This window comes from Odocoileus virginianus, chromosome 8 (genome assembly GCF_023699985.2).
Source record: "Odocoileus virginianus isolate 20LAN1187 ecotype Illinois chromosome 8, Ovbor_1.2, whole genome shotgun sequence".
Taxonomy (NCBI): Eukaryota; Metazoa; Chordata; class Mammalia; order Artiodactyla; family Cervidae; genus Odocoileus; species Odocoileus virginianus.
In genome coordinates this window covers 55,214,401-55,240,182 of record NC_069681.1, presented here as the reverse complement: position 1 = coordinate 55,240,182, position 25,782 = coordinate 55,214,401, and the positions used below count along the sequence as shown (strand labels likewise).

The following is a 25,782-nucleotide window of genomic DNA, read 5'->3' as shown; positions in this document are numbered from 1 at the left end:
TACAAAACTGCTTAATTTCTGAAAAAAAAATAAGCTACCTGATTTTCCTGTGGAAGAGCTTATTTAAATAATAAATTTTCCATTTCAGTTAGTATGCATTTAAGGAATATAGGTAGGCAACTGACAATGTAATTGGATAGGTAAAATATAAAGATACATTGATGGAAATGAATAAATCATTAACATGTCAGGTTTTAGTCACTTTTAGGTTATCTACTCAGAGAAGGCAATGGCACCCCACTCCAGTCCTCTTGCCTGGAAAAGCCCATGGACGGAGGAGCCTGGTAGGCTGCAGTCCATGGGGTCACTAAGAGTCAGACACGACTGAGCGACTTCACTTTCACTTTTCACTTTCATGCATTGGAGAAGGAAATGGCAACCCACTCCAGTGTTCTTGCCTGGAGAATCCCAGGGACGGGGGAGCTTGGTGGGCTGCGGTCTATGGGGTTGCACAGAGTCGGACACGACTGAAGCAACTTAATAGCAGCAGCAGCAGATTATCTACCATTCACAGTACCTAGTACAAAGGCTTCTTCTCATTAACCAAAAAAATTTTGCAACTTCAAATACTAAAAGAATATAAACACACACACTTATACACTTGATAGAAGCCTAGATTTTTATAGTTTTCTATCCTAAAATTTTACTGTATGCAGGAGTTTATGATGGCACATAATTACATGTATTTTAAATCCCATTTTAAAGTTTCTGTCATCATCATAGCAGAAAGAATTCTGTAATTGTAGTCAAATTACAGTTAAGCTGGACCATGTCAAGTAGTAAACTATGAATTGGTTGTAGGACATGACATAAACCTTAAGAAATTTCCCAAGTATGATATTAATATAAAAAAATTTACTTTAGACTATATTTAGTAGTAGATTTTTTACAATCCTTAAATAAAAAGCTCAACTTAGTTCACAGTAACATAAATGTAAATTAAAACTAAACTGAGGCACCATTTTCCCAACATTCTTCCCATTATATTGGCAAAAGCTCCCAAATTTAAACACATACTCCTCTGGGGAGGCCGTGAGAAAATAAGCATTCCAATATATATTGTTGGTGGGACACAGAAAGCCATAACTTCAATGGAAGGGAACTGTCAACATCCAGCAAAACTACATATGCATTCACCCTCTGAATCAGCAATTCCAGATACACTGAGCACAAGGCTCCTCATTCTCTGCTTAACTCAGCAATCCTACTTCTAGAAGTTTAGTTTGAAGATATGCTTCTAACAATATGGAAACAAAAACAAAAAACCCCAATCGTATGCACAGTTATTCATTGCAAAAAAAAAAAAAATGAAAACACCCCAGATGCTCACACATCAGACTGACTGAAAGACTATGACACATCTTGACAACACTGGGGCACTATGAAGCTGTAAAAAGGAATGAGGATGATCTCTGTGCATGGATGTGGAGAGGCTTTTACACACACTGTTACTTTTAAAAAGCAAAGTACAGTGTGCTATTCTTTTAAACAAAGAAGGAAAATAAGACTACATCTAAATCAATCTTTCTGATTTTTTTCCCAAAAAAGAATGCAGCAAGGATAAACCATGATACTCACTGCAGTAAGGCAAAAGCAGAGAAGGAAAAGGACTTATGAGTATGTTGCTTTATGTAATGTTATTTCTCTAACTGTATTAGTATTTCACATAGTTTAAAACTAAAATTAAATCAAGTGGGGCAGGGGAAAAACTCATAAAAGTTAAGTACAAATAAACACGACTAACTTTATATTAAACTCATCATACAGCCACCGACACACAAATATGAACTACTCCAAACAAATTTTGAATAAAGTATTTTGATTATATTAATGTTAGTAGGGTTAATATCAAAAACACTGCAAAGAAACTGTTTATTTTATGTAGTATTTTTAATTTTTATAGTGGCATACAGAAACGAAAATGGTATGAAGAAAATACCTCAACGGTTTTGACTGGAATTAGTAAGAAATGCTCAAAAACTGATGAAAATACAGAAAAAGGACACCGAATCTAGTCTGAACAGATTCCCCTGATCAAATCAATTGAAATTTGAGCATCAAACTGAATCACAATAAAAGATTGTAACACTGAGCAAAAAGAGAATCTTTGAGTACATACTGGTATAAACACATGAAATAAATATATAAAAGAATACACTTTTTAAAGTAGAAGGGATGGGAAACTCTCCTTTACAACAGAACACCAGTTGGGAGGAAAAACAGAAATAGAAAGCCACCATACCAATAAATGATTTGGGTAAGAATAACCAAAGGGTGCTAAAATTTGTTGAAAGACAGTATTTTCAACACAGTCTCTAACCCATGGATATTTTTACCCATTGACATTTTCAAAGGAAAAAAAAAGTTTCTTTTTCTGGTGGAACTGTCACCTTAATCAAGTGACTAAGTACTTCCTGATGGAATACACTGAGGAGAACAGGACAGGCTGCCACCCAAACTGCACAGCCTGAATCTAATCACTAAAAACAATCAACGGGGGAGGAGCCAAGATGGCGGAGGAACAGGACTGCAAGACCACTTTTCCCCTACAAATTCATCCAAAGAATAATTCAACGCAGAGCAAACTTCACAAAACAACGTATGATCGCTAGCTGAGGATATCAGGCGCCCAGAAAAGCAGCCCATTGTCTTCCAAAGGAGGTAGGACGAAACATAAAAAGATAAAAAGAGAGACAAAAGAGCTAGGGACGGAGACCCTTCCCGGGAAGGGAGTCTTAATAGAGGAAGTTTCCAATCACTAGGAAACCCTAGCACTAGCCGGTCTGGGGGAAGTTTTCGAATCTCGGAGGGCAACCTAACTGGGAGGAAAATAAACAAATAAATAAATAAACCCCACAGATTACGTGCCTAAAAGCAACTCCCAGCATAAAAGTACCCCAGATGCCCGCATCCGCCAGCAGCAAGTGGCGTTGCTTAGGATAAGGACCAGGCCTGGGTGCCCTGAGGGCAATCAGAGGGCGCTTTTGTGAGATTCCAGCTTAAACTGTGAGATAGCAAAAGAGAGAGAGAAAATTAACCAGCATGAACACACTGCAGGCCGTTCGCAGAACAAAGGGACCGAGCAAGTCCAGAGAAGAGCTCGAAGGCTGTGGACTGGCCCAGCCCCACCGGAGGCAGGAGGCAGGGGGGAGGGGAAAGGGACAAACTCGGCCCCAAAGACGGCATCCCTTACCACACTGCAAACAGGCCTCCAGTTTCTAACCAAAGACTTCCTGAGATTCTGCATGGTCGACATCCGCTGGGAGGGTCGCGGCTAAACACAGGGCGCACGCACACAACCGGCGCGGGCGGAAACTAAGGCTGAGGCCGCGGAGGGGAGAAGGTGCGCCGCACCCGGGGAGAGTGCGCCCGTCAAGCTCCTGGCTGCCTGAGCTGCTCGGGCCGGGGAAGGCGCAAAAAGCAGGCGCAACCAAGTCCGTGCTTTTGTGGAATACCCAAAAACTGGAACCGCAGGCAAGGCAGGGCAGTTCCATATAGAGCAGCTGGGAGCCTGAGCAGCGTAGAGAGGAAAGCAGCACCAGCCCCTCCCCGCAGCGCGACGGAACTAGCGACCTGAACAAGAGACCACCTCTGCCCGCCTGTGTCAGGGCGGAAAGTAGGCACTGAAGAGACCGGCAAACAGAAGCCAAATAAACAAAGGGAACCGCTTCAGAAGGGACCGGTGCAACAGATTAAAATCCCTGTAGGTAACACCGACTACACCGGAAGGGGCCTATAGATATCGAGAAGTGTAAACTGGGATGAGGAGCTATCTGAAACGGAACCGAACCCACACTGACCGCAACAGCTCCAGAGAAATTCCTGGATATATTTTTACCTTTTTTTTTCTTTTTTATTTTTTCTCTTGTATTTTCTTTTAAAATTCCCTATTACTCCCCCATTACTCCTTAACTTTCATTTTCATATATTTTTACGATTTTTTTAATTAGGAAAAAAATTTTTTTTTTTTTTTTTCTCTTATTTTCTTTTAAAGACCTCTATTACTCCTCTACTACTACTCAAGTTTCACTTTCATTTCACTATAACCTTGCAAAAAAAAAAAGAGAGAGAAGCCCTGTTTTTAAACCAAACTTCATATATATTTCTAAAATTTTTTGTGTTTTTGTTTGTTTTAACATTGTATTTTTAAGAGTCTAACCTCTACTCTAGATTTTTAATTTTTATTTTTCAGTATGTGATATAAATTTTGGACATTTAAGAAGCCAATATTCAGTTCCCATTTTTACTCAGGAGGGTGTTGATTACTTTCTCCCACTTTTGACTCTCCGTTTTCTACCTCAGAACACCTCTGTTTCCTCCTTACCCCTTCTCTTCCCAATCCAATTCTGTGAATCTCTGTGGGTGTCTGGGCTACAGAGAACACTCTGGGAACAGACAACTGCGTAGATCTGTCTCTCTCCTCTTGAGTCCCCCTTTGTCTCCTCCTGCTCATCTCTATCTCCCTCCTCCCTCTCCTCTTCTTCATGTAACTCTGTGAACCTCTCTGGGTGTCCCTCACGGGGGAGAATCTTTTCACCATTAACCTAGATTCTAAGTTTTATTATCAGTGCTGTACAGTTGGAGAAGTCTTGAGACTACTGGAAGAATAAAACTGAAATCCAGAGGCAGGAGACTTAAGCCCAAAACCTGAGAACACCAGAAAACTCCTGACTACATGGAACATTAAGTAATAAGAGACCATTCAAAAGCCTCCATACCTACACTGAAACCAACCACCACCCAAGAGCCAGTAAGTTTCAGAGCAAGACATACCATGCAAATTCTCCAGCAACATAGGAACATAGCCCTGAGCATCAACTTACAGGCTGCCATAGTCACACCTGACACATAAACCCATCTCAAAACTCATTACTGGGCACTCCATTGCACTCCAGAGAGAAGAAATGCAGTTCCACGCACAAGAACACTGACGCAAGCTTCCCTAACCAGGAAACCTTGACAAGCCAATCGTCCAACCCCACCCACTGGGTGAAACCGCCACAATAAAAAGGAACCACAGACCTCCAGAATACAGAAAGCCCACTCCAGACACAGCAATCTAAACAAGATGAAAAGGCACAGAAATACCCAACAGGTAAAGGAACATGAAAAATGCCCACCAAGTCAAACAAAAGAGGAGGAGATAGGGAATCTACCTGAAAAATAATTTAGAATAATGATAATAAAAAGGATCCAAAATCTTGAAAACAAAATGGAGTTACAGATAAATAGCCTGGAGACAAAGATTGAGAAGATGCAAGAAATGTTTAATAAAGACCTAGAAGAAATTAAAAAGTCAATTAAAAATGAATAATGCAATAAATGAGATCAAAAACACTCTGGAGGGAATCAAGAATAGAATAACGGAGACAGAAGATAGGATAAGTGAGGTAGAAGGTAAAATGATGGAAATAAATGAAGCAGAGAGGAAAAAAGAAAAAAGAATCAAAAGAAATGAGGACAACCTCAGGGACCTCTGGGACAATGTGAAACGCCCCAACATTCGAATCATAGGAGTCCCAGAAGAAGAAGACAAAAAGAAAGGCCATGAGAAGATACTTGAGGAGATAATAGCTGAAAACTTCCCTAAAATGGGGAAGGAAATAGCCACCCAAGTCCAAGAAACCCAGAGAGTCCCAAACAGGATAAACCCAAGGCGAAACACCCCAAGACACATAGTAATCACATTAACAAAGATCAAACACAAAGAACAAATATTAAAAGCAGCAAGGGAGAAACAACAAATAACACACAAAGGGATTCCCATAAGGATAACAGCTGATCTATCAATAGAAACCCTCCAGGCCAGAAGGGAATGGCAGGACATACTTAAAGTAATGAAAGAGAATAACCTACAACCTAAATTACTGTACCCAGCAAGGATCTCATTCAGATATGAAGGAGAATTCAAAAGCTTTACAGACAAGCAAAAGCTGAGAGAATTCAGCACCACCAAACCACCTCTTCAACAAATGCTAAAGGATCTTCTCTAGACAGGAAATACAGAAAGGTTGTATAAACGTGAACCCAAAACAACAAAGTAAATGGCAATGGGACCATACTTATGAATAATTACCTTAAATGTAAATGGGTTGAATGCCCCAACCAAAAGACAAAGACTGGCTGAATGGATACAAAAACAAGAGACCCATCTTAAAACAAGAGACACATACAGACTAAAAGTGAAGGGCTGGAAAAAAATATTTCACGCAAACGGAGACCAAAAGAAAAAAGGAGTCGCAATGCCCATATCAGATAAAATAGACTTTCAAATAAAGGCTGTGAAAAGCGACAAAGAAGGACACAACATAATGATCAAAGGATCAATGCAAGAAGAAGATATAACAATTATAAATATATATGCACCCAACATAGAAGCACCGCAATTTGTAAGGCAAATGCTAATGAGTATGAAAGGGGAAATTAATAGCAACACAATAATAGTGGGAGACTTTAATACCCCACTCACAACTATGGATAGATCAACTAAACAGAAAATTAAGAAGGAAACACAAACTTTAAATGACACAATGGACCAGCTAGACCTAATTGATATCTGTAGGACATTTCACCCCAAAACAATCAACTTCACCTTTTTCTCAAGTACACACGGAACCTTCTCCAGAATAGATCACATCCTGGGCTATAAGTCTAGTCTTGGTAAATTCAAAAAAATTGAAATCATTCCAGTCATCTTTTCTGACCACAGTGCAATAAGATTAGATCTCAATTACATGAAAAAAATTGTTAAAAATTCAAACATATGGAGGCTAAATAACACACTTCTGAATAACCAACAAATCATAGAAGAAATCAAAAAATGCACAGAAACAAATGAAAATGAAAACACAACAACCCAAAACCTATGGGACACTGTAAAAGCAGTGCTAAGGGGAAGGTTCATAGCATTACAGGCTTACCTCAAGAAACAAGAAAAAAGTCAAATAAATAACCTAACTCTACACCTAAAGCAACTAGAGAAGGAAGAAATGAGGAATCCCAGGGTTAGTAGAAGGAAAGAAACCTTAAAAATTAGGACAGAAATAAATGCAAACGAAGCTAAAGAGACCATAGCAAAAATCAACAAAGCTAAAAGCTGGTTTTTTGAAAAAATAAACAAAATTGACAAACCATTAGCAAGACTCATTAAGAAACAAAGGGAAAAGAGCCAAATTAACAAAATTAGAAATGAAAATAGAGAGATCACAACAGACAACACTGAAATACAAAGGATCATAAGAGACTACTACCAGCAGCTCTATGCCAATAAAATGGACAACTTGGAAGAAATGGACAAATTCTTAGAAAAGTATAACTTTCCAAAACTGAACCAGGAAGAAATAGAAGATCTTAACAAAATGATCACAAGCACAGGAAATCGAAACTGTAATCAGAAATCTTCCAGCAAACAAAAGCCCAGGACCAGACGGCTTCACAGCTGAATTCTACCAAAAATTTAGAGAAGAGCTAACACCTATCTTACTCAAACTCTTCCAGAAAATTGCAGAAGATAAACTTCCAAACTCATTCTATAAGGCCACCATCACTCTAATTCCAAAACCAGACAAAGATGCCACAAAAAAAGAAAACTACAGGCCAATATCACTGATGAACACAGATGCAAAAACCCTTAACAAAATTCTAGCAAACAGAATCCAACAACATATTAAAAAAATCATACACCATGACCAAGTGGGCTTCATCCCAGGAATGCAAGGATTCTTTAATATCCTCAAGTCAATCAATGTAACACACCACATTAACAAATTGAAAGATAAAAACCATATGATTATCTCAATAGATGCAGAGAAAGCCTTTGACAAAATTCAACATCCATTTATGATTAAAACTCTCCAGAAAGCAGGAATAGAAGGAACGTACCTCAACATAATAAAAGCTATATATGACAAACCCACAGCAAGCATTACCCTCAATGGTGAAAAATTGAAAGCATTTCCCCTAAAATCAGGAACAAGACAAGGGTGCCCACTCTCACCACTACTATTCAACATACTTTTGGAAGTGTTGGCCCCAGCAATCAGAGCAGAAAAAGAAGTAAAAGGAATCCAGATAGGAAAAGAAGAAGTGAAACTCTTGCTGTTTGCAGATGACATGATCCTCTACATAGAAAACACTAAAGACTCTACCAGAAAATTACTAGAGCTAATCAATGAATATAGTAAAGTCACAGGATATAAAATTAACACACAGAAATCCCTTGCATTCCTATACACTAACAATGAGAAAACAGAAATTAAGGAAACAATACCATTCACCATTGCAACAAAAAGAATAAAATACTTAGGAGTATATCTACCTAAAGAAACAAAAGACCTATACATAGAAAACTATAAAACACTGATGAAAGAAATCAAAGAGGACACAAACAGATGGAGAAACATACCGTGTTCATGGATTGGAAGAATCAATATTGTCAAAATGGCTATTCTACCCAAAGCAATCTATAGATTCAATGCAATCCCTATTAAGCTACCAACGGTAGCTTAACAAATAATTTCTCAATTTGTATGGAAATACAAAAAACCTCGAATAGCCAAAGTAATCTTGAGAAAGAAGAACGGAACTGGAGGAATCAACCTGCCTGACTTCAGGCTCTACTACAAAGCCACAGTCATCAAGACAGTATGGTACTGGCACAAAGACAGAAATATAGATCAATGGAACAGAACAGAAAGCCCAGAGATAAATCCATGAACCTATGCATACCTTATCTTCGACAAAGGAGGCAAGGATATACAATGGAAAAAGACAACCTCTTTAACAAGTGGTGCTGGGAAAACTGATCAACCACTTGTAAAAGAATGAAACTAGAACACTTTCTAACACCATACACAAAAATAAACTCAAAATGGATTAAAGATCTAAATGTAAGAACAGAAACTATAAAACTCCTAGAAAAGAACATAGGCAAAACCCTCTCTGACATAAATCACAGCAGGATCCTCTATGACCCACATCCCAGAATATTGGAAATAAAAGCAAAAGTAAACAAATGGGACCTAATAAAACTTAAAAGCTTTTGCACAACGAAGGAGACTATAAGCAAGGTGAAAAGACAGCCCTCAGATTGGGAGAAAATACTAGCAAACGAAGCAACAGACAAAGGACTAATCTCAAAAATATACAAGCAACTCCTGCAGCTCAATTCCGGAAAAATAAATGACCCAATCAAAAAATGGGCCAAAGAACTAAACAGACATTTCTCCAAAGAAGACATACAGATGGCTAACAAACACATGAAAAGATGCTCAACATCACTCATTATCAGAGAAATGCTAATCAAAACCACAATGAGATACCATTACAGGCCAGTCAGGATGGCTGCTATCCAAAAGTCTACAAGCAATAAATGCTGGAGAGGGTGTGGAGAAAAGGGAACCCTCTTACACTGTTGGTGGGAATGCAAACTAGTACAGCCACTATGGAGAACAGTGTGGAGATTCCTTAAAAAACTGGAAACAGAACTGCCATATGACCCAGCAATACCACTTCTGGGCATACACACTGAGGAAACCAGATCTGAAAGAGACACATGCACCCCAATGTTCATCGCAGCACTGTTTATAATAGCCAGGACATGGAAGCAACCTAGATGCCCATCAGCAGATGAGTGGATAAGGAAGCTGTGGTACATATACACCATGGAATATTACTCAGCCATTAAAAAGAATTCATTTGAATGAGTTCTAATGAGATGGATGAAACTGGAGCTTTATACAGAATGAAGTAAGCCAGAATGATAAAGAACATTACAGCATACTAACACATATATATGGAATTTAGAAAGATGGTAATGATAACCCTATATGCAAAACAGAAAAAGAGACACAGATGTACAGAACAGACTTTTGGACTCTGTGGGAGAAGGTGAGAGTGGGATGTTTTGAGAGAACAGCATCGAAACATGTATATTATCTATAGTGAAACAGATCACCAGCCCAGGTGGGATGCATGAGACAAGTGCTCGGGCCTGGTGCACTGGGAAGACTCAGAGGGATTGGGTAGAGAGGGAGATGGGAGGGGGGACTGGGATGGGGAATACATGTAAATCCATGGCTGATTCATGTCAATGTATGACAAAACCCACTACAATACTGTAAAGTAATTAGCCTCCAACTAATAAAAATAAATGAAAAAAATATATATATACATATATCAAAAAATAAATAAATAAAGGACAAAACAAACAAACAAAAAATCAATGAAATCCAAATAAAGTAATATTTTTTACAAAACCACTGATTGTGTTCTTCAAAAATGCCAATATCATAAAAGATGAAGAGAGGCTGAGGAACTACTTCAGATTAAAAAAGACAGAAGTGGCCTAACAACTAAATGCATGTTTGAACCTGAGAGGATCCTGTGTGTGTGTGCTAATAAGTCACTTCAGTTATATCCGACTCTTTGTGACCCCATGAACTGCAGCCCACCAGGCTTCCCTGTCCATGGAATTCTCCCAGCAAGAACACTGGAGTGGGTTGCCATTTCCCTCTGCAAGGGATCTTCCTGACCCAGGGACTGAACCCACGTCTTCTGAGGCACCTGCACTGATGGAAGATTAATGCTGAGCCACCAGGGAAGCCCCGTCTGGGCTTAAAAAATTTCTATGAACACCGATGGGAAAAATGGCAAATGTTCGAACCATGGCACTTTGAAACAATGGCAGGTTTCAGATTTGAGGCAGGAAATGTGTAAGCTTCTTATAACATCTTATACCAGAGCCTATAACATCTTACACCAGACAGTGAGGATGCTATGAATGACACTACAGGAGGTGTGTCTAAAGGACTCAGGAGGAGTCTATCAAAAACACACTCAGTCCAATTTCTTAAATAAAACTCAAGGAAACAAAAAACAGAGAGATGGAGGGGGAACAATAGATTAAAAGAGACTTAAGAGACACAACCAATCATAATGTATGAATCTCATTTGGTTCTAATTCAAATATTTTAAAATGTAGATATAAAACATCATGAAGGAATTATTAGTTTTTTTAAAGTGTGACAATAACATTATTTTTTACAGGTCCTTACATGTTTAGAGATACAAAAAAATCCATGAATATGCTTTAAAACTGTATTGTTGTTGTTTAGTCACTAAATCATGTGCGACTCTTTTTAACCCAATGGACTGGAGCCCATCAGGCCCCTCTGTACACGGGATTTCCCAGGCAAGAATACTGGAGTGGGCTGCCATTTCCTCCTCCAGGGGATCTTCCTGACCCACGGATCAAACCCACATCTCCTGCATTGGCAGGCAGATATTTTACCAATGAACCACCTGGGAAGCCCTTAATACAATATGAGAAGGGACAAAGAGGGTGGGGAATAAATAAAAGAGTTTTGACCAAGAGTTGATAACTGGTGACTGGGATGATGCACAAATGGGCTAAACTATACTGGTGCATCTTTTCATATGTTTACCATATTCTACAACAAAGAGCTGAATATTTTACAAATGGTAAAGACTACACCTGTCAATGCAGGAGATGCAAGAGACGTGGGTTCAATCCCTGGTTTGGGAAGATCCCCTGGAGTAGGAAATGGCAACCCACTCCACTGTTTTTGCCTGGAAAATTCCATGGGCAGAGGAGCCTGGCAGGTTATAGTCCTTGGGGTCACAAAGACTTGGATATGACTGAGTGACTGAGTACCAAAATGTAAACTTATAATAAAATTAAGTGGACAGATTCTCTTTCTCCCCCTTAATTTAAATGATACAATTTAGAAAGCAAGGAATAAGATTTTGAATACTCTATGAAAACATTATAAATATTTTATATGTACATTTTAACATTATACGTAGTATTATAAATCCTGCACCGGGTATATAAATTTTCAGAGATCAGGCTGTGGTACAAATAATACCTGTCCAAAAATATTGATTTTCATTAATTTTTTTAAAAAGTTTTTATTGAATTTGTTACAGTATTCTTTCTGTTTTTTAATGCCTTTTTTTTTTGACCCTGACACATGTGGGATCCTAGCTCCCCGACCAAGTATTGAACCAGCAACCCGGCACTGGAAGGTGAGGTCTCAACGACTGGACCACCAGGAATGTCCCCAAATAGTGATTTTTAAATGTTAACGCTTATATCCACTATTATGATATACAAGATACAGTTGAGCATTACACACAGCCTTGTACTTACAAAAAGATATGAAAGTAACTTTCATAAACCCCTTGAAAGCATACTATTCAACAGTGAAAATTCTGCCTTAAACCCTGTTGTGTGCTTGACAGTGTCTAACCACCTGCTGATTCTCTATATTTATGCATAGAAGTTACACGTCTGAACAGAGGCTAAGTATCCTTTAAGACATCAATATAGAACATCAAATCAAGCTTCAGGTTTAAACTGCTCCTGGGAACCAGGGCCCACCTTGTAGTGCATGACACATGCAGGCTTATAGGGGTGCTCGCTCTCTATGACGGCATAGTGATTGGAGGTCGTACAGGCAGACAGGCCTTGCTCAGGCTGGTTTCCTGTGGTACTGTCTGTTGACTGATTAGGATTGAAGGCAGGGGGTGCATACTTCTGATTCAGAATGGCAACTGAAGGAAGTAACTGTTGGACAAGTCCAAAGACTTCTACAGCCACCTAGTATAAAAAAGAATGATTAAGTGAAATAGTAAGTGTTAAAGTTGCTTTCAAGTTATTAATTACTGTAATTGTTGATTATCCTTATTATTAAGAATTTCCATTTAGAGTTTCTTCTAGTTATGTTTTCACTCAAAGATAAATTTGTACTATGGGGAAAAAAGATTTAGCTTAAAAGTCTTAGGTGTTCCATGAATATAACCAAGTTTATATTTTTAAACCCTTCTGCCTTTCTGTGATCTGCAGTAAATTAGGTTTTATGCAAAATTTATTATGCCAAAGGATCAGTAGTTTATAATTTCTTTCATGTCTTGAATATTTCACAATTTAACAACCTTTTTACATTGCTATTTTTATACAAAATGGAGATTTGGCATCAATATTATAAATTTTAAAGGTCTTAGTTAACTTAAGCTTTCCTTACATATCATATTCTAAAATATATTTATTTCCAAGTTCTTCAAATATAAAGCCAATAAACAATACTATTACAAAGTAATACTATCACAAAATAATACTATTACAAAGTAAACTAGTAAGCGATACTAAGATCAGAGGGTTAGTTATTTAACTAATAACTTCTACCATTTACAAGTCTATCTACTTGTTACCTGTAACCCAGATGCCTGAAAGATTATTTTTAAAGGAAAGACACAAAGTCTAAATAAAATTATATTTACAAAAAAAGATTTGAAGTTAGAGAACTGAATCACACACCTTAGGAATAGCAGCAGCTACTGGTCCTATGTAGGCTATAATAAGGGGAAGCAGCATGGAAAACAGACTGGAGGAGCTAAGCAGCTCTGGAATGTCATCAGCTGAAAAAGGCATTAAAACTACAGTTAGAAAGCAACTCCACTGTAACATATACACAACTGTACTAAACCCATATTCTAGTTTCTTGAGTAAAATTATAGTTGACATTGACCAAGTGCTTATCAAGGACCTGGCACTATTCTAAGGGCTCTACACACATTATCTCTATTAACCCTTACAATAAGGTACTTTATCATCGCCCCTTTTTTAGAAGTGGAAACCAAGGCACATAGTGTTTAAGTACCTTATCTAAAATCATACATCTGTAAAATGACAGAACCAGAATTAAAACTCAGGGTTACAGTCATGATGTTAAAGCAGTACTCCTGGTGCCATACATAGCTACACGTCTGAAACCAGGCAAACAAGATAATCTTTGTGTGCAGTTTACTCATCTGTAATGGAGGATAACATACTTGCCTCATCAGATGTTGTGATGATTCAGTGAGTTAACACCTGTAAAATGCTTAAAGAATGCCTGCAGACATAGTAAATACTCCAAAAATGTTTGCTGTCGTTAGCTATATTGCTTTCCAGGTTTCCCAAGGAAAGCACTTTGCTGATGGACATTTTATTTTTCCATGAGCATGGTGCTAGGAAGATAAGTTGAGTTCACATTATGAAGACCTCTCTATTAAGGGTCAATTATTTCTAGATATTTTTTTCTACATTTGCTGTGCATCAGAACAGGCTGGCACTGAGGTAAAAAATATAGTTTCTGTGCCCAGCCTAAGCTACTGGTTTGGATAGACCAAATACTCTTTATTTTCAGCAAGTTTCTCATATGATTTTGACATGCAACTACATTTAGGAACAAGTGTTATAGTGAACAGTAAGATTTTTGTAAATTTAACTCTGCTGCAGTGTGGCAGTGGGAAAAAGGTGGCAGGGAGATTATTAGGATGTTATCCACCCATGAAAAAGAGGATGTGTGCTTGAACTACGGCAGCCTGAACTATGGGAGAACAGATAAGAGAGAATAGAAACTGAAGAGTTTCCAGGGGAAGAACTTGCAAAACTCAATTTAGGTACGTAAATCTGGAAAGACATTTGGGGTTGCCCAGAACTTTAGATGCATGGTGATGCTATTACAGAAAGAAAACCAGGTCTAAAGTGGAAAACAAAAAATTTTTTTTTAACTACTAAAAGAAGCAAAGACTCAATCAAGAGTTTTCCTCTTAATGGGCTAACTCAGAAAACTACAGTGTAAAGTAACTGCTTTGGAACATTCTAACAAATTTTGCATTAGTGTGTGGACAGCATGGCTGATCCAAAATGAGTATATGTATATGTGCAGACCTATAAGGGATCACTCTGGGATTTTACAAGGTAGTTCTTCTTTAGTAACTGTGCACATAAGTTGGAGAATAAAGAATCTAAAATAGGACTATTAAGGAAGTAAAAGAAAAATCTTACCATCCACAGCAAGAGCTCTGTGCAAGAGGTCTTTCGCAGCTCGAACAACAGTGCTTACCACAGAGAGAGCTCGGCTACAGTTTTTATCTTCTTCATTGGCTTTGCTTAGAAGTTGGGATTGTAAATCTCCATCAAATTCACTCCTGTAACATGAGTAACACATTATGTCATTTTACACAGTGGGTAAAACAGGATCTAACTCTAGGAATCACATCTGGATCACAAGCTTAAAGAGTTAAAGTTAAAAAATAGTAAATGTATAACTATGTAGTTTCAAGGCATAATAGGGCTTCAAAGAAATAATAAGAGCTTAAAGTTATTTTATTTTTTTAAGTAAATAACATCATGACAGAACCACTACTTAAGCAAAGGCCTGAACTGTGTTTTCTAAAAGATGACCTGGAGGAGCTGGGAGAAAAGCAGTCAGGCCAAAAGAACAGTAAGATAAAGGTTCAGATAGGAACAAGATGGGTGAGGTCAACGAACAGAATGAACACAAGTGTGACTAGAATGAAAGGAGAAAGAATGGAGGGTGACAGGTGGGTAAGGGAAACAAGAGTCAGACCACGTGAATAAAGACTTTACATTTTATCCTGGAATGAGAAAGGGAAGCTATGAGGGGAAGGTGAGCAAGGGCAAAACTTGACAGGATTTGTATTTCGCCGAGGTCACTCTGGCTGCATGGTGTAGGACAGAATGTAGGAGAGCTCAGTGAAAAGACAGAGGCTGGTTTAGAGGCTAGTTCCTCTTGAATCCAGTTATTCAGGTTGTTACTCAAGTCAGGGTGGAGACGGCTTGGGCTCGATGTTAATTATAGGAGTGGTAGAAAAGGTCAGATTTAAGCCAAGACTTACTGATGTGAAGTGTGAGGGTAAGATGGACATCAAGAATGCCCCCAGGTGTCTGCTATACCTGTGGGTGGGGAGGAACACTGGATGGGGACCTGTGGATGGGGAGGAGTTTCACCAAGATGCCTATTAGCAAGCCTTAGAGAGGATGTGTGTGTGTGGTACGGTGCTTAAAGGTAGGTCACCTGCAGTCTAGTCCCCTGGCTACAAATCCCAGGACCATAGCTTACTGAAAGTGTGACTGCAGCAAGCCGCTGAGTCACTCTGGGCCTCAGTTCCCTCATCTGTAAAAGAGGGATACGAAATTGCACACCCCGTGGATTTCCAGCAAGGACTGGCTGAACTGACACAGGGCGAGCACTTAAGAGCACCGCGTGGCAGAAAGGGACTGCTCAGGACACAGGGCCTCTAATCACCATCTCCCTCACCATCACCCTGATGAAGTTCAGAGGGGCCTGGATATTCACTCCAGGGCTCAGAGGAGCTAGGAGCTAGAGACGGAGACTTCGCAGACATCAGAATAACACGGCCTTCATAGTTAAGTGATTTTAATCTTTTAAAACTTAATTAAAAATGAAAGCTAAGGATACTTAAATCTTTGTGGAAAATATCAAAACATAAACACTGCATTTTGTATAAGATATAAACTCTGGATAGCAGATGCTTTTAAGGGACTCTCCATCTTTTTTACCTTTAACACATGATGTGGTTTCTAGTCTACACTTTGAGAGAGAGAAAAATGTACTGTTTGTTGTAAGGCTATGTAACAGAAAAGGGTTTTCATTAGGGTGAAAGGACTAGAAAGCTTTTGTGTCTCAGCAGCAACATGCCACTATAGAGCTATTGGTGCCTACTATTTCTATTCTATTTTACACAGAAAGAAAGCAAATCCTCAGGACAGTGTCCTGAGGCAGTGTCCCCAGATTGTTTGTGAAGGAAAAAGGAAGCAGTAAGCCTCTGAAACCCACGGGCAACTTCAGTGATTTGCTGTCAAGTCAGACTGAGGACAAATGTGGTGAATGCTACTCACTACTACCTATGGTTCCAGCTAAGTTGTTAAAAGAAAAATGTGGACTCAGTGAGAAATGTATATTTAAAAGTTTTTTTAAACTCAAAATTATTGTAATTCTGTTTTTCACTGTTTACGTAAGGAATGGTTTTTGTTAAACATGTTATTAGAAATACGTTATTATATACTCTAGGGCTCCAAGGACTAGACTCACAGACACCAAAATATTCTGCAGAAAGGATAGCTGGATCAAGGTAACAACAGCACTCTGGCAAAATGGATTTCCTCATTAACTTTTGGCATTTAAATAAATAAATTCCATTAAACTCTGGCCACAAATGCAGACCACAAAACTATAAAAGGGACAACAGAAAGCATATATACCCTGAACATAGGCATTTCAATGATATTAAGGAAATAATGACAAAGAACATTTTAAAATAAACACTGAATTTATACATTAAAATGAGATCTTTTTGTACGAATTAGCATGTGCAAGGAAGATACACTGTGCAATTTAATTATCACTCCCCATTTGGCTTCTTGGACTTTGGTAGTAAAATGCACAGGTTCTGCTGCCGCTGAGTAGCTAGCTCCCCGATCTCTATGCACACCTACCTGTAGTAGAGTATCTGGGGAATTTGCCCTCTGGTTTGGTTTGTGCCATTACTACTCAAGCTGCATGTACTGAATGTGAACGTCACGCCATCAGGGCACTGGACCGTGGTCATTCCTCCATCTCCATTGGCTGTGCGGCTTCCATAGTTCCTCAAGCGCACAGCATATTTAACATTTTCCTTCATGATAAAGATGTAAAGCATATTTATACTTATTTATAATGTACAAGGATATATTAATATAAAATGAACTGTAGTAGTAAACTGGGCAAATACACTTGACCCTTGAGCATCATGGGTTTGAACTGCATGGGTCTACTTACACAGAATATTTTTCAACAATAAATACTACAGTACTATATGACCTGAGGTTGGCCGAATCAAAACACGTAGAACTAGCATTTTAGTTTTGCTCAGTCGCTAAACTGTGTCTGACTCTTTGCAACTCCATGGGCTGCAGCAGGCTCCTCTGTCCTTCCTATCTCTCAGAGTTTGCTCAGATTCATGTCCATCAAGTTGGTGATGCCATCCAACCATCTCATCCTCTGTCGCCCCCTTCTCCTCCTGCCTTCAACCTTGCCCAGCATCAGGGTCTTTTCCAATGAGTCGGCTCTTTGCATCAAGTGGTCAAAGTATTGGAGATTCAGCTTCAACATCAGTCTTTCCAATGAATATTCAGGGTTGACTTCCTTTAGGATTGACTGGTTTGATCTCCCTGCTGTCCAGGGGACTTTCAAGAGTCTTTTCCAGCACCACAGTTTGAAAGCATCAATTCTTTGGTGCTCAGCCTTCTTTATGGACCAACTCTCACATCTGTCCATGACTACTGGAAAAACCATAGCTTTGGCAGACCCAGCATAGGTAGGTATAAAAAGGGCTGACTGTAAGTTACATCTGGATTTTCCACTGTGAGAAGGGTCAACACCTCTAATTCCCACATTGTTCAAGGGCCAACTATATAAAGAATGTCTATTTATACACAATTTGGTTAAATGAGTTTTTAGTAAGTCAAGCAGGGTAATAATTAACATGCAATGATGTTTATTATTTAACAGAATATCTTCTATGATTTACTTAAATTAATCCTTAAAATAACCTCATAAGGTTAAGTACCATTATTACCTCTATTTTACAGATGAGGAATCTGTGGCACAGAGAAGTTAAATAATTTGCCCAAAGTCACACAGCTAGTAAATAGTGATGGAAGTAGAATTTAAATACAGGCAGTGTGACTCCAGTTTCTGCACTTAAGCACACTGTAAAGAATATTAGCCATAATAAAAGATTTTGAATACGTGAATTAAGATTTGCCTTTGCTAAGTTTAACTTTTAAGCTTGTTTTAAATATAGGAAAAATACAATAATGAGCTCATTATATTTTTATTTTAAGAGAGACATTCAGGGACAGAAACAAGCATGGGAAGAAATATCTGTAACACAAAACAAGATTCATCTGCATAAAAAATATGATACAGATACTGGTGCCTAACAATCCGTGACATAAACTTCATAATGATGATTTTTTGTTTTCTTTAGTATCAAATATCTTTCTGAAGAAGTAACTAATTAAGTTACCTCATCCAAAACTCAGCTGTGTGATGAAAATTTACGGTTGGATTCAGAATTACTCTATTATTACTTTAATAAGAAGCAAAATTTGTTTTCTTAATAGTTATTTACTGCAAGACAATTAAGTTATGTAAAATAATAATAGCTTTAATAGTTAACATTTTGTTAAGACCACTTGTTCTTTAAATGAGTTCTGGCACAATAAGAGAAGAAAAAATAGGAACTAATATTTACTGAGCTTCTATATTGTGCTAGACACTGAGGCAAGTACTCTCCTCCATTTCTTAATTTAATCTGAACAATGTTATAATGGGGGTATTAGCCTTCCCAACCTATAGATCAGTCTCAGAGTGGGCAAATGACATGTCCAATGTCTTAGAGCTAATACTGGGAAAAGCAGGTATCTGAAAGCTAGGTTTATTTGACTCCAAAACCTATGGCTACTTTCCACTACATCAGACTTTAAGAACCTTTTGCAAAAGTAGAATACAATACAGTAACACATTAGGAATACAGTCAGTACTGTATTTAAAGGACCACAAAAACTTTTTACCACTGTTTTTATGTAAACTCATAATAATACATTCCATTTACAAATTAAACACATTGTTAAAATTACCTTTAAAGGAACAACTTTGTCAAGTCTGATTTCAGCTATATCACTGGGTGAATCATCTGTTGTGTAAGTTCCTTTGACTAATTCTAGAGATGTCCATCTGTGAGAATGAGTTGAATCCCCTGCATGCTCACTCTAATTAAAACAAAACAAAACCCATACATATTCTTGGTATCATTAATTGAACAATTTTGACTTACAATCAATTACTGTTTTTAAGCAGTCTGTTTCCTTACATATAAAATTATTATCCACTAGCATTCATCCATACATATTAAAGAAAACATTTTTGGTCCTCTATTCATTTGTATTTGATTTCCTGAAGTATCTACAAATTATATCATACATAGGCTTTTCTCATCTGTCTTAAAATGATTTCCCCTTCTGCATTAGAATGCTATATCTAGTTATAGAGCTTAATGAAGGAAATAATTAACTGAATTAATTGCTTAAGAGAAGCAAAATACAGATAGACTTATTTATTAGCAAATGATTTACATGCTACTTGTCTCATTTTAATAAAGCTTTATGAAACTTAGGTGCTTTAAAAAATCTACAGAGGATACAGCAAGATAATGCTAATTCAACCAACAACCCTCTTTACTATTAATCATCCATTAGCACTCTTGACAAAACTGCTTAATCACCGACAGGGGTAATAATACCAGTCTGAATATTGTTCTTGTTTTCTGAAATATTATAATAGTAAAAAAAAAAAAAAAAGAAATTACTCAAGATTTATAATCTGAGGCCTAGTTACATAATTTCTCATCTTCATTTAAAATCTTCCCTGGAAATGCAGAAAACATGAAACGGGAGCGATCCAAATGGTACATAAGCAATCAAGAAGAATTGCTCCCTTTTAATTTCTCTAATGTTGCCCATCTAATCTGTTAAACTGCACTATTTGGATTTGGACCACTGCACTATTATAATCATGTATGTCCTGACACACAACCCACACACCAAACTGCATACTAAGAGTGGTACTTACATCATCAACCAAAACCTCTAATTCATATTCATGAATTCCACCTCCTCCATAGACAGAAAAACCAACCACAACTATTCCAGGCTTGTCTACCGAAAAACAGATGGCATCTGGGGACCCATTCCCGGTGTTCCAACTTCTCCCCTGACTTGTCTTTGTGAATCGGTTAGCACTGGCTTTAACAGAGTGAAGAGAATTAAGGCCATCAACCTGTAAATGACAAAAGTAAAAATATCAGTAGTCTGTACCTAAGTGTTACTAACATGCCTTTAACAAAACTATCCAAAAGTTTCTAAGGAGTTCAGTAAAATAACCTACCTTTAACAAGAGGGTTTAAACCTCTCTAAAGGTATATTCCATTAAGAGATTAACCAAGAATAAAATCAGACTGTATCACTCTAAATTCACAAATCAATATTATCTGACAGTGTCCTTTTAGTCAAATTATACATTTCACTTAATTTATAATGTCAGAACTATAAACTTGTAAGTTATCACAATCATAACATGTGAATGAATATCATTCACTTTGCAAAGAGATACCAATATTTTTCAGACCAACAGTTTTCAAACTATGCTGCACAGAACTCTAGGATAGATGACTATTCAAGAAAAAGGTGGACTGAGGTTCCTCTTTTCAGTCAGACCATCCTTCCTCTTATCTGCGACTCCATTGCAGAAAATGTTCTATGCCTTAAGTCTGAATATCATTAATGTATATCATGGTAACTTGGTAGTCCATATGGGAAAAGAAACATACACACAAATACTACATCATTAATTACAGACTTTGATTAGGGATGATCAAAGCACTTATTTTTGGTTCAAAACTATCTTCTTAATTATAGAGCCTGCTTCTGCTCAAAGTTGGTTGCAGAAGTTTGGAAGAGCTACAAGAGGGAAATATTTAAGTTTAAGATTCCGGCAAGCATTACAAACTCCTCTGAGAAAGAAAAAAGTATGGATATCTAAGTCAGGACCTTTAGAAACTCCCAAGGTTGTAAATTAGACACTTGAAATTTGGGGCCTTCCTTTCTGTTAAAACAGTAAGCTCACAGGAGATTGATTACTAGATAGTAAACTTCTGTGGAACCAACGTATTCTGGGGATCAACGTACTATAAACTTTCATCCAGGATCTATAATATTATAGGAGGGAAGCATACTACAGGCTGAATGAACAAACGAAAAGGAAAATTAAAATTTTCTGACAAGGGCTTCACCTCCTCAACCAGGGTGAGATACTGAAATCTGCTCAGATGTGTGTAATCATTTAGAAATCCTAATGACTTACCTCTCACTCTGAATCAGTAATGAGTGTAGACTGAATGGATCAAGTGAAAATAGACTCTTAAATAAATCTGAGAGTAAGAAAAAGTAAAGACTAGGAATTATAAAATTAAAATAGAGAAAAGACATTCCTTGGCAAGAAACCAGAGACTTGGGGTTATTGAGTACCTAATGGTTATTAAACATTCATTTGAATGATACAACGTACTTCACATTATGACATAAAACCAATGTCTACTGTTTACTTTTTCAGAGAAAAAATAGAAACGTTCACCAAATTCAGTCAAAACATTTAGATGAATTATAAAACAGAGTGAGTAGGAGAGTGAAATGGTGAAAAATAATTACTTAAAAAAATGTAAAGGCACTTTAAAGATATTGCAATGTAGTATTCTCAAACATATTAATATCTGATCCTTTAAAAACTTTGTGATAATAATGGCTGTACAACAATGTGGTTCCACAATACCAATGAACTGCAGACATAAACATGACTAGAATGATAAATTTTTTGTTATGTAATTTACTACAATTAAAAAAAAACCTTTGTGATACAGGCAATATAAAAGTTATTATTATTCCCATTTTACACATGTGCTTGTCTATGGTTAACCAAGTGAGCACAGCTAAGGTCTGTACCTCTTCATGTTTTCCACACCACACATTCATCATTAGTAGTCCTACTTCTACTTCTCATTACCCAGCAATGAGAACTATTTCTGCTTTCATTAGGATATGGTGGTGGGTTGCGCAATGAGAGCCAACCAGTCCATCCTAAAGGAGATCAGTCCTAAATATTCATTGGGAGACTGATGCTGAAGCTGAAACTCCAATACTTTGGCCACCTGATGCGAAGAGCTGACTCACTGGAAAAGACTGTGATGCTGGGAAAGACTGAAGGCAGGAGGAGAAGGGGATGACAGAGGATGAGATGGTTGGATGGCATCACCGACTCAATGGACATGGGTTTGGGTGAACTCCGGGAGTTGGTGATGGACAGGGAGGCCTGGTATGCTGCGGTTCATGGGGTTGCAAAGAGTCGGACATGACTGAGCGACTGAATTGAACTGAACTGTGCAACAAGGCAGTTAAAGGGAAAAGGTATACTTTGTATTAGTGCAGCCTCCTGGGTAAACTGGTGAGAGTGAGGAAGCGAGTAAGAGCAGAGAGGAGGTGTAAGGAAATGAGGGTTGGGAATATTAAAAAAAAAAAAAAGGACCAGCCAGCTTGAAAGTATTTTCTTGAAGAAAATTAGTTTCTATAAAGCCAAAATATATGAAAAAAAGAAACAGTGTGGAGCGTTGAAACATGTCCTCCTCATCCAGTATCAGAATAGAACCTCACCTCAGATCCCAGGGCAGACGCTGTCAGTTCACTGACAATGCTGGCCAGCAATCCGCAGGTGTTGGAGACGAGGTGGGAGGAGAAGAGCTCATTTTCTCTCCTCAGGCTGTTTCTGACGGGGAGCACCACAATTACCAGCATTTTCTCCAAAACTTCACGGAAGCTTGTCATACCGGAGATATTCTCTTCATTCTGTGACCCATAAAAAGAAAAAGTTCTCAGATAACTGCTTTATTTTCCTTCACCTGAGTACTCAATTGCAAAATACTGTTTTCTAGTAGACACCTTTAAAATTCAGACTTGAGTCTACATCTATGTATCCAGCCAGCTCTATGTGGAGTCACCATGTCTACTTTTCATGTAGAAGTCCTTTATCAAATTATTAGTCTCTAGGTATCATAAAAGTACCACGTATTTACAAAAATGTTTGTGTTTTTATTAACCTTGAGTCATTTTCCCTTACCCTCTTATTTGACTCTTCATTAACAATCATGTGACAGAAAAAAAAAAACTCTTCCTATTTAAAAAGCTATTTCTGCAGGACAAGATTCCAAACTGAGATAATTATTTCTGATATGAAACAACTCCAGGTATGAAATAATGACTACTGATTTAAAGGCAAAGCAATTGAGCAATAGTCTATATGATCTGTTTTCTAATAAAATTACTTCTGTACATATATGGGACAAAAATATGAAACTGTACAATAAATAGTACAGTTTTACAATTCCTACTATATCTGATTTCAGAAGTGAAGGCAAGAAATTTCCACCCCTACCAATGAAAAAGTTTCAAGATAAGAAATTAGTCCCATTAAAGACCAAAGGGAAAACACTTTTTTCCAGGAAAAGGGGGAAAAGATGAAGCACTCTCAACAATATGCACAATCTTTCTCTCATATTTTATTAATGTCCAATCTTAGGCTAAAAATAGTCATTTAGAGATATTCTTCAATCTTTAAGTTATTTCTACTATCTCTGAATAAAATTACCATAACATTTAAGTCAGTATCTTAAGTAATTAAGTTTTCGTGGCTTTCATTCTCCAAAATCTTTACTTTCTGGAACATTTCAGAAACTTAACTTTGGAGAAAACTCAATTCCCTACTGTACTCCATATTCAGTACTCCAGAAGGGCTTTCTTTGGAGGGGTGGGGCATGCAGGATGCATGGAGTGCATATACCTAGTTACATCCACTTAGTTTCTAACTAGTAATTAAAAGATTAATACAAGAAACTTCCCATAAAATCTTAACATGGAGTCAAGAGTGTCAATGTATTTTAGTTAAAGGATATATATATATATATATATATATATATATAAGCACATTACTAGCCACTAAAATTTTAGAAAAAGGGAACTCTTATTCACTAATGGTGGGGGATGCAAGCTGACATTAGCTTTCTAAAAGGTATTTTGGCAGTTGGTCGGAAAATCTTAACATATTTTCCTTGACTTAAAATTTGTCCACTCTTGAAGATTTATTCTGGAAAACACTGTATATATGCATAAAAATTTAGTCAATGATATTTTCAGCAGCACTGTTTAAAATACTGAAATAATGGGAAAAATCTAAATATATAGAGGGCAAAGTACTGATTAATTATATTATGCTATTTCTAAATGGTAGAATTCTATATTATCCATTAAAAAGCAAAATATACTAATCAGCATATATTGTCACAGATTAATAGATATGTGAATATGCAAGCAATTTCAATAATTACCAAATATTAGCAGTTCTAAAAAGCTTTTAATATCTTGAAGTTTTACTGTACTTTTAAGGAAAACACTGCAACACTAAAGGGAATCCCAAAAGAAAAACAAAGCTTATCCATAACTTTATCACCCAAACATTATCTTTACTTCTAGTATTCTCTTCCAAAATATGTGTTTTTGCATTCATATTTTACATAGTTTGTCACCACAGTGTATATATATATATATATATATATACATATATATATATATATACCTTTATTTTTGACTTTTTATTTTAAAAACTTAACAACCATGTGCCTTGATATTAAATGTAAATGGTTATTTTAATGACTGATAGAACCATATTTTATCAAGTTGACATATCCAAATTCAATTATTTCACTTAATGATGGACATCTAAGTTTTTCACTTTTCCTTTTAATAATATACATATATATATAGCTTTAGTCTTCCAATTACTTCCTCAGGTAATTTCCTTTGCAAATATTCATCACACACACTACTTAATTAACAACTTATTTTTAAAAAATACCTTCCAGTTTATGGGTCCTCAATTCAAGAGCTGTATTTATCTTAATTCCCATCTCAATTAGTACCTAACAAATGCCTAGTAAATAGTAGGTACATGATAAATACTTGCTAAAAGATTGAAAGAAAAGAATTACTTACACTACATAATGCTATAAACCATCTATAAGTTTAGTGGTTTCCTTACAGTCTTACCAGCACAGGATTTTATAAGACAAAAATATTATTTTTCCTGATTTTTTAGAAATATATTGATACCATCATCAAACTTTCATTCCCATTTAATTACTAGTTAAGACTGAAAAATTTCCCATGTTGGCTTACTCTCTAACAGTCCTTCATATTTATTTCTATCACTTCTACTGGGATCCTGCCAAAGTATGACATTAACTGCA

At 37.1% G+C, this 25,782-nt stretch overlaps 1 protein-coding gene and 1 long non-coding RNA gene across 14 annotated transcripts in view; one reads left to right on the top strand and one right to left on the bottom strand.

The window, feature by feature from the left end:
- The window catches only part of MYCBP2 (MYC binding protein 2), a 264,029-nt gene that overhangs the window by 98,718 nt on the left and 139,529 nt on the right, over positions 1-25,782 (bottom strand). For all 13 annotated transcript variants that reach the window (XR_011489071.1, XM_070471540.1, XM_070471542.1 and 10 more), the window contains 7 exons: positions 23,138-23,329; positions 20,508-20,714; positions 19,517-19,648; positions 17,330-17,508; positions 14,855-14,997; positions 13,340-13,440; positions 12,404-12,622 (listed from right to left, as the gene is read on the bottom strand). Coding sequence is in view for 12 of the 13 variants with exons in the window: in XM_070471540.1 (XP_070327641.1) it covers positions 12,404-12,622; positions 13,340-13,440; positions 14,855-14,997; positions 17,330-17,508; positions 19,517-19,648; positions 20,508-20,714; positions 23,138-23,329 (1,173 nt within the window). In the remaining variant the exon portion in view is untranslated. The remainder of the gene's footprint in view (positions 1-12,403; positions 12,623-13,339; positions 13,441-14,854; positions 14,998-17,329; positions 17,509-19,516; positions 19,649-20,507; positions 20,715-23,137; positions 23,330-25,782) is intronic.
- Positions 12,572-25,782, top strand: part of LOC110152936 (uncharacterized) — a 34,082-nt gene continuing 20,871 nt past the window's right edge. The window contains exon 1 of the long non-coding RNA XR_002318523.2: positions 12,572-12,653. This is a non-coding gene — a long non-coding RNA (uncharacterized lncRNA). The remainder of the gene's footprint in view (positions 12,654-25,782) is intronic.